The 10,499-nt window shown below is 40.2% G+C and overlaps 1 protein-coding gene across 2 annotated transcripts in view; it reads left to right on the top strand.

The window, feature by feature from the left end:
• The window catches only part of LOC112158992, a 28,466-nt gene that overhangs the window by 4,003 nt on the left and 13,964 nt on the right, over positions 1-10,499 (top strand). For both annotated transcript variants that reach the window (XM_024292735.2, XM_024292736.2), the window contains exons 2-5: positions 6,015-6,212; positions 6,361-8,410; positions 8,498-8,686; positions 8,822-8,942. In XM_024292735.2, coding sequence (XP_024148503.1) covers positions 6,015-6,212; positions 6,361-8,410; positions 8,498-8,686; positions 8,822-8,942 — 2,558 coding nt within the window. The remainder of the gene's footprint in view (positions 1-6,014; positions 6,213-6,360; positions 8,411-8,497; positions 8,687-8,821; positions 8,943-10,499) is intronic.

A 10,499-nucleotide genomic window follows, 5' to 3' on the forward strand; every position in this document is an offset into this window, starting at 1 on the left:
TGTTGTTGTGGCTGACATTACACATCAGAGCTTCCTCAGTCATTTTCAGTTTGTGTATTTAAGGTCTTGTCATCCCTGACACTTTGGTTGGCTTGTTTTGATCGGTTCTGCTCAGTTTTGTTGATGCATTTCAGTTGGCCCAAATTCTTGCCTCTTGTTTCTACTTCAGCCCCACCCACACATGTTCAGCCTTAAGGACCATGTAGAAACTGTTGCATTTATTTTGATATTCTGGAAATGGGGTTTTCCAGGTCTGTCGAGGTCTGCACTTCGGGGGACGAAGGCCACAGCGGGCCTGTGGCAGCCCCAGCTGCGGGGAATGCACCTTTCCCTCAGGGGGAGGACGTGGGGAGCCCCGATTGATTGCAAAACGACCCTCAGACAGACTTGACGGCCCATCATGACCTCAAGCTAACATTAGTGGTACAACAAATATGGCGAGCAACATCAGAGCTATCCAACCGTGGAAGTTTGAGCCAGATTCTACCTTGGACGAGTAAAATAAGGAAGTACATGGATCTGTTTGTCTACAAGTTGATGCATCAGAACGGAGCAGAGCAAGGAGACTTTGATCCACCCATTTCAGTTTCTGCATCACAAACCTGAGATTTTTCAAACAGCATTTTTTTATTTCTTCTCCTGATCAATTACAATTTGAATAAAGACATACTCTCTTTTCTCTATAGGAGAATATCATCATGGGAAAAAAGCCACAAGACAATATTAAAAACACTCAATACACAATTTTTCCATGGAGTGAGACCTTAAATCAATAGTGTTCTAAAAGACCATTGGTAGCAAAAAAGACAAATGACCCATCACTATACACCTACGTCTGACTTTATGGCGAGGCTGGAACATTTCCCTAGGGAGGCCTCCAGAAGAAATGATTGAGCCAACTCATCTGTCCTCTCTTGAGTTCCTAAGAGTTTTGATTTTCTACAAATCAAAGAAGGAGCAGAAACTCTCCTCCTCTTGGATGACAGACAGAGCTCCCGTTCCCTATCTCTAATAGCAACCAGGCATCCTGCTATAGAAAACTAATTTCAGCTTATCCTTTTGCTCATTATCCAAAACTCACAACAGTAGGTTAGTGTGGGAAATAGATTAAGCATTAAATCGAGAGCTTTGTCTTTTGACTCAGCTCCTTCATCACTACAATGGATCAATGCAGCGACCGTTTTACTGCATCTGCTGCTCCGACTGTCAATCTCTCGTTGCATCGTTTCTTTTCTCGTGAACAAGATACTTAAACTCCTCCGCTTTATACAGGAGGTTTTCACCTACCCAAGGAGGAAAACATACTTGTAAGACCCATGGGCTCCAGTTTGGAGGTGTTAATTCTCATTCCTGCCACTTTACGTTTGACTGAGAACCGCCAAAGTGCACACTGAAGGTTCTCTTATGATGACTCCTGTCGTCCCCAAACCAAACTCTGTACTGAGGATACAGACATGACCACTTTATAAGGTAGAACAAGCAACACTAACTCCAATAACCACAATTAGCTTAATCCAGTCTGGGTACTTAGGCAAGACCCTTCATGCTGCTGCATAACTGGGTCTCCCTGTGTCTTAAAAATATAGAATTGTGTCAGAAAGGGCGTCCGGTGTAAAACACTGACAAACCTCCTGTGCAAATCAATGAAAGCTGATTTGCTGTGGTGACCCCAGACAGGATAAGCTGAAAGGTGAACAAACAAACAAACATAATCAAGGTATGCAGAATTGCATTTTTGAATGCACAACACATAGACCCTTGAGGCAGATGGACCACAACAGCAGAACATCACACCGGGTGCCTCTCGTGTCAGCTAAGAACAAGAAACTAAGGCTACAATTCACACAGAATCACCAGAATTGGACAATAGAAGATTGTTAAAACGTTATCTGGTTTGATGAGTCTGTATTTCTGCTGTAACATTCAGATAGCAGGTTCAACAACATTGAAAGCATGGATCCATCCTGCCTTGTATAAACAGTTCAGGTCTGTTGTGGTGGTATGGTGATATGGGAGATATTTTCTTAGTACACTTTGGGCCTTTAGTACCAACCAGCACAGGGTTACAAAACCACAGCCTATCTGAGTATTATTGCTAATCATATCTATCCTTTTGCCCATCCTGTACCCATCTCCTGATGGTTACCTCCAGCAGTGGCGGCAAATGTATGTCTACGAGTATACCCCACTTTGTGATAGATGACAGATGGGTAGAAATCTGGCAACACTAAACAGGATGAATATCTTGAATAAATGAACGACCATGGTCATTTGATTAATAAAGTTTATCACTTGTCACATGGTTTCCATCTAATTGGCCTTCTTTTTATCTAATGCTTTAAAAAACCTCAGTGTTGTGTCTTGCATAATTTTGTTTTAAAAAAGTAACAAATGTTTAAACCAGCAAGTCTGATAAGCAAGATTGTCTTCCCTTTACAACCCATATCAACTAACTGATACTTTTAAAAGATGGATAGATTTAAGATGATGCATTTTTAAGTAAATAGGAAAAATTACTTGTGAAAATATAAAACAAAAAAATTAATTAATTGCACATTTTTTGTCTTAAGATCAAACTTTGTCTTACAGTTGTGCAAAATTCCAACTGCTAGGAACTCACGTCCCCTAAACAGAGCCAGTGGTGATAAATCAGGAAGAAAGTTTGTTCAAAATGGACATAAATCCACGCTCCCTCCTCGTGTGACAGTAGGAAAAGCCTTTTAAATAGTTTGCATGACCCACTGAGGAATTTGTTGTATCAGCGCATGTGGAAACTTGCAAAAATAAACACAGGAAATATATTTTTCTCATGGTTATTTAAAGGCTGTATAATGCGCGCAGAGACGTTTCTGAAGTTTTGCCAAGTTGAAGAAGTTCTGCTTATTGTGTTTCCCATGTTTCTCAGGCTCTTGTTTACACAGTTCCACAGAAGCTAAAATATTTGAGAAGACACATCATCAGACTAATAATCTGGCAAGATGCTCTGCAGTGGAGAAAAAGGAAGTGGAAGTCATTGAACATTTTTTTTCAGTTTCTGTAGTTTTTTTGTCCTGCTTTCATTCATGACCATATTGGATGGCAAAAAAAGCTTACATTTGGGTCACTAGATAAATATTTTTGTATGTAATTAAACTGGTTCTTATCTGATGACCTAGTTTAGGGATCATATAGTCCTACTCCAAAAAAAACCTAAACACTGCAACTGTATCTCATATACAAGTTGGTTTTACCCAAACAAATTCATAATGGTTTTCTTGTGGCATAGAGACCATGAAACTAATGCTTCAGTTTACAGTTTACAGCTACACTAAAAAAGTCTCCCCTCCTACATTTCCTGCCCCTCCCAACAATACAGTATTAAACAAAAGCAGTAAAATTCTGATACAATCCTTCATCACCAATAGATGTGTGTCACTGCAGTTCACCTTCCACGCTGTCGTTTAAATATTATATCACTTCTTTACGTGTTCAGGCAGGAACTTGCTCGGCATTAGGAATGCTCAGTGACTATTTCTGCTTCATAATGATACTGGACAGAGATATTCAAACTGTCTTCAACCACAGCACTTTGACATCTTATCCACAGTCATGTGAGGATCATCATTTATTTCAGTGGCTGGGAGAGAAAGATCTGGATCTTCATATAGAGCTATGGGAGTCTGCAGGACAAGTTCACTGTTTGGAGAAAAGACACTGGTTCAGACTCACTCACACAGCACACTGGAAACATGCATAACAATAAAAAAAAACACAAACAGTTAGACAAAGTAATTTTCAGTCCTTTGTCTTCCTTGTATTCATCACTGGTGTAAGTAAACCGCTTTATTATGTTTTCTTTTATGTTTTTGTTTTTTGTGGTCAAATGCAAATGACAGGTGATCCTTTCACTGATGGCACTCTAAGGAAAAGGGCAGGTGTTCATCGTCTTCAGAAAAACCTTTGTTCTATAATTAATGAGTGGAGACCTAAATTTAGTCACCTCGCATTGTGAGGCTCAGGGGCGCCTGAAGCCGTGCACATCCTGTCCTCACATCGCCTGAGCTCTGTTTTCACAATCCTCTCCTTCTTGCTGGGTTTTGCCCAATGGGAAGTGGCCGGACTGACCGAAAAGCCCTGAGTCATAGTGCTGCGTTTTCAGCCCCTGGCCTGTGGGCTTGCAGGCACTCAAGCATTTTCAGATGATACTGTGAGATGACATTCTAGAGAGGGTGACATGCAGGAAAGAATCAGAACAGACAGTGGCAGAGAGAGAAACAACCAGCTGAGACAGATGCGATGTTCAGAGACGCTTCTTTGCAGCACACACCTTCTGCAGAGGAAAGATGCTGCATGGTGGAGAAAGAACTTTATTCAAACCTGGAGAGACATGTTCATTTGGTGGTATTCTAAAAAGTGGTACTAAAAATATGATATTTTCTTCAACTTTGTAACATTACATCCATCTTTTTGTGCTGCATCGCCTGTAATAAAGGCCCTGGGGTTCAGTATGTGGGACTGTTTTCCAAAGAATAAATGAAATGTCAAAAAGGACGATATGTATAAACAAAAAAATAAATAAATTGTAGACCAAACATTAATGGTGACATTTTTCCAGTTTTTTTCAGGGTACATATTTTATAAATGAGTAAGATGATCAAACATGTTTACGTTTTTGGATACCAAAACTAATTATAGGGGGAAAATTGTATTTATGAGTAAATTCTTTCAATGGTGTATCTCATATTGTATGTGTTGACAGTTTGCACTAAAAATATACAGGAAAAAATAAAAATTGTTCAAACAAACAGAAGAGATTTCCACTTGCATTCCTGAAGAAAGTAATGCAGCTGCAGCCAAGTCAGTTCACTAGATATCCACTAGGTGTCTTATAGAAATATCAAACAGCTATTTATTACAATGAAAAATAGCATAATTTCACCACCAACTTAGTCTGGTTCTATAATATAGTATGATTATATTTAGCATGCATGACAATATTGCTTTATTTTGTATTTGACATCAATATGAAGCACAAACAGGAGTGTGATATTTTGATTGGCATGTGGCGGATGAATTCTTTAACAGTGCAGGTTTGTTTGTCCACTCTCTATTTTGTGATGTCTTCAATAATGGTGATGACCGCTGAGCTGACAAACTGGTTTTAGACAGACGCGATGTGAACCAACCACTCAGGCTGTCCATTTTTATATACGCTTAATGGTTAAAACGAGGGTTGACTTTCACGCGTTCGTTTTCCTGAAGTCATATTTCTCCCTCCGAGGTTATGCCAGGCATCTCTATACATGAACCGTCTGAAGGTTTGCTGCGGTGGCTTTTGCTGAGCTAAATAAAGCGGCGTCTAAAAGTGGTGTGGGGGCCATAACTTCAAGTCAAAGGCAGTGTGAAACTATAAACCAGAAGTCTAGGTAGTCAAGAGCACAAGGTGTTTACATGGATATTGGCTGTCAGGGTGGTTGCTTTCTGGCTGCATGTAAAGATAGTGACAGTGTTTAGCTTTCTGAAGTTATATCGCAGCTCAGGGGTCTGCAACTTTTAATGTTTTAATGTTTCTTACTGACCAAAACCCAGCAAGAACCACAAGATCCCACTTCACCATTAGGAACAATACAATTAATTTATATTTTGTGACAATCAAACCATTTTTTAAAATAATTTGTACCATTATTTACAATAATCACATTTTACTTGTTTTATTATGTTCTTTATTTACAATGTAAATGTATTTCACTTTTGAAAGCAGGGCATAAGAGTTTATTTAGCTTGGATCTAAATATTTAGTTTTAAACTAAATATTTAAATCAAACCAAAATATTTAGCTAAATAAAACCTAAATATTTAGTTAAAAATTAAATATTTAGCTTCAATCGAAATATTTAGTTAAAAACTAAATATTTAATTTTAAACTAAATATTTAGTTTTTAACTTTAAATTTAGTTTTAAACTAAATACATAGTTTTTAATTATATATTTAGATCCATATAGTTATTGTCATATTGTCATGTTTCTGTTTTCAGAGCCTTGATTCTGTGGAGAGTTCCATCCAGAAGCTTCTCCATGTGCTGTACCCCCCCTATGAGGCCACTGCCCCCACTCTGCTAAACCAGCTCTTCCACACCATTGAGAGTCGATATCAGGGAGATGCACTGCGTTGTTTCCTGGACTTTCTGATCCCGGCTAAGCACATTTTAAACACAGTGCAGCAGGGAGCTTGTGTAAGTCCTAAACTTGTGCTCAGCAGAGGCATTCTGCATTAGTGAGAAAGTTTAAGCTGTTAAATTGATTTTTTATTTGAACAAAAAAAACTGAATTAAAATCTTTAATTCTACTAAAGCATTGTCATATGTCACTTTTCCTCTGCAGGCTCAGTACTCTGATGCACTCTTCCTGTGTGAAGGCTGGCCACTGTGCTTACGCCACCAAGTTGTCATTCATCTTGCCCCCATTGACCCCCTGCTTCTTCAACCTGGCGACTTTTATCTCCAGGTGGCGCCATTCTGTGACCAGTCAGCCCGCATTTTGGTCTGCAACCTCTTGGAGGAGGAAGGAGTTCATGTAGTTGAGGAGACCCCAGTCTCTGAGACCTCTTACCTTTCTATATTCACTCCTGACTTTTTACACGAGATCAACCACGGCCGCTGCGGAACACCACTTAGCCAATGCTTGCTCGCCAGTGAGGAAGGTTTGGTGAGGTTGCCATGGGAACAGGTGGCCGTACCTGAGTTTGCGGACCTGTCGAGGAGTGCTGTGAGTAGCATGGCCTCTGCTCCTCCAACATGTCCTCCTTTACCATCTCCACTTCCTCCTCCTTTATCTCCTCCTGACTTTCCAGAGAAGAGCTCACCTCACAAAACCTTTCCTCTATCAGCTGAAAAACCATTGTCATTAAGACAGAGCTCCCGAAATATTCAGAATTCAGCTTTAGCATCATCCTCACATCCATCTGCCTTCTCTGTAGAAACTAGAATATGTCCAGCAAAACATGGCATAGCCGTGTCGCTCTGCCTGGTGGACACTAGCACGGCGTCTCCGTCCCAACAGCTCAGGGTTAAAGAAAGTGAAACAGTGTGTAAACCAATCGGCTGGGTTTCCCCTAATACCTGGGATAGTCGCATTACTGGGATGAATTCCAATTCCTCTTTGAGTCAAAACACATCTGCTTGCAAAGATAAAAATAAAGGTGTTTCTGAAAGCACACTGAAGACTTACACAAAAGCACAAGATATGAGCAGAAATTACCCAGCAGCCCATGCTGTTGCAGAAGGGGAATACATTGATGCATTGCAAGCCAGCATGCTTTTTGGTAACGACCATTCACTCACTAAGGAGCAATCAAATGTGGAAAATCAACCACACACACAAACTGAAGCAGAAAATCGAACACACTCATTTATGCGAAGTGAGGCGCCCAATCAATTTCCTCTTCAGGAAGAGTCACAAACTCGTTTGCAGCTAACTGCTAAATCACACAGTAATCATCAGTGTGGAAATGGAGGACCACCATCAACACACACCCCCTCACAAGCACATTCTCAGGGAGAGTCCTGTGAGCCCCCCCAGTGCATCCGCACCGTTCGCTTCGCAGAGAAACCCTGTACTCCATGCATGAAAAGGCGACAGGGCGCAAAAGTTTCCAGAGCTCAAGAGCTGCGGTGCAGGTACAGGGACTCGTACCAGGCTGCTTTACAAAACCCTGTCACCTTCGGAAAAGATAAAAAGGAGAGTAAGCTAACAGTTGTGGAGGAGGATGGTGATGCATCTGTACCTAACGATAGAAAACCGAAACCAGCGGGGACTGAAACAGGGTATCCACGTTATGATGGTCAAAGAACACGGTGTGATCCTAAAAGACAACCCCGTCAACCGTCTGCTATTGAAGGAGTTTGTAGAGAGTCTGGAGAAAAAAACACAATTCCACTCTGGAAGGTTGGAGATACAAGCAAAGCTTCCTGTAAGGCAACAAATATGCATCATCTGGAGCCACCATCTAATAAGACAATTGAGGATATCGAACAGTCCAGCAAACCTCATGGCAGCTTGCACAACCTCAACGGAACAGCTGTAGAAGCAGTCACAGACACTACATTATCGCACAAGAGCGTCTCTAAACACTCAGATGTTCCTCACAACAGTTCCTCAACCTTTAGTTTCAGTGAAATTCCAAAAATGTACGAACCTCATGATGGACTACAGACCAGCTCTACAGACGGAAGAAGTTCATCGCTCTCCACAGCGGTGGTGGACACCTCTGCAAAGTGTGAGCTGGTAATTGTTGAGGGCCAAACAGTACGGAGAAAGGAAAACCCCAACTCCTGTGCAGAGATTCCCCAGCTCCATGTGGTGAAATGTAAAAACAGCACAGCTTTTGGACTGGTTTCCCCCAAAATAACCAGGAAGAAAATCATCAACCCAGGTATAGAATTGTATATTACATAATTAGACATTGTGTGCCAGATTTTACTGTTTTCATTCCATCAAAATGAAATGAATATTTCTACAGGAAGTGAGCAAAGAGGTAGTTCATCTGGCCAACAAATGGAGAATCTGTCTCACAGCCTTCGCCCTCCGACTGTAGAGATTCCGACGATCATCCAGCGTGGGCCTGCTCGCCCTCGACCTGACCACCTCCCCCTGGAATCCCCAGATCCAAGTGCCCACCCCCTCTATCAAGGACTGGCATGTCTCACAGGTGATTTGAATAACTTATAAATGTGTCCATAAACTGAGTTAGGAAAAGCATAAAGTCGTTTCAGTTCCTGAAAACTTCTGTTACCAAAAATTAGGCTAGATGTTCCTCAGTCTCTGCTTTCTGTTACCCCTCCAGGCTGCAAAGACAGAACAGGCAGAGCAATCGTTGAGTTCTATGGAAACCACCAGGGATGGAACTCATCTGTAACAAGTCACGATCTCTTCCAGATGTTACTCTACTTCCACTCTATTACCAGGTAAACCCAACATCCACCAGAGAACACAGAAGACGTAGAAGACCTAATTAGTAATATTTATTCATGAACCTCCTCACACATTCTTGAATGATTTGCATTATTCCTTTACACTTCCTGGTGTTATTTGGCTTTCAAGAAAGGGCAAAAAATAAATACCTGACACCTTCTGCAACTCGTCCACATTGTGCCATGGATATCCTTAACTTTTCCTCTTCCCAAAACATGCATATTAGTCTTAAAGATAGATGTAAAAGGAGACAAAGAAAGTGTGGTGTGTCTTAAAGATCTCATTATATTTATGCAGAGCCCTCATTTTGGGTTTAGTATATTCCCCTCGCACCCCTGAGGCACAAGCTTGGTGTGATGCCAAGTGCGCCGAGCGCCTCTTTCTTTGTTACCTGTGCGCATTCATATTTTAGTCATGTTTTTAATGACTTTAGGGCCTGTTTAATGAATGATTTACATAAATATGCATCAATGCAGCACACACAATGTTTTAATTAGATGTGAGGTTTGCACTCTTTTGTTGCCTATATATGTTCTAAATCTAAAAGTAAATTGACTAAACTTTATGTACAAGAAGTTGCAGTCCTTATTTTTGAATTAGAAGACATTGATACAATGAAAGAAGACAAAAAGCCACCATTTCTGCTGAAATAAACACTGTGGGATTGCCAGAAGCCAAGTAAACTTACAATATTGCTTTTGACCGAGCTAAAGACAGATTTTAACCAGTTGTGATTAATAAATCTGACATAATTTATGTCTTTTTTTTAAATCCTTTCTACGGTATCATGCTTTTAAATTGAGTGTTTCTATTGTTCCTAATTCATCTTCATCTTTACTGCGTTATGTTCTGGGGCTGCTGGCATCAAGAGCCCTGATTTTGACCCCACAGGAGAGATCAAAGATGGGGTACAAGCAGCTTTACATTACCTTTGATCCGTCCTGTAGTGCTGTTATTATCTACATGATGCCAAGCATGCACTGACAAGACTTCAGCATCCTCCTTTCAAGCTTGTGCTGCAGAAGAATGAGCAGACATTTGCATTACAGTTAATCTTTTGTTATACTCCTAGACAGCAGTAACTGAAATGAACTGAGAGTTCCAATGCCAGCACAGAATTAAAACTGATCAGAAAAAGGGGAAGGGTTTTACTATCATACAGAGATAATTAGCAATAAAAGAGGCAAATTATATTAAAAATACTGAATGAAAATCCACTAGGCTTCCTATAAAACCATAAAATTATACAGCACTGTAAAGTTACTTTGATTTCAAAAAGTATTTTTCATTTTAGCCCTAAATTTGACATTTTAAACATTCTATATTTCCATGCAAATCAGATTAAACCTTCTGCAAAAATTAGAAGGTTTTATAAGGTTTAAACTTGTTTTCTAAGAAACAAAATATCATACCTGCACTAGTGCAAGAATGAATACAGCATGATACAATAACAGTTACAGTTTATAAGCAATTTTAAAAGGAACACTGGAAAATTTCTTTGTTTCAGATGTGCTCCATCATAACTATAGTTTGTGAGTCTGTTCTGCTTC

This window comes from Oryzias melastigma, linkage group LG7 (genome assembly GCF_002922805.2).
Source record: "Oryzias melastigma strain HK-1 linkage group LG7, ASM292280v2, whole genome shotgun sequence".
NCBI classification, from domain to species: domain Eukaryota; kingdom Metazoa; phylum Chordata; class Actinopteri; order Beloniformes; family Adrianichthyidae; genus Oryzias; species Oryzias melastigma.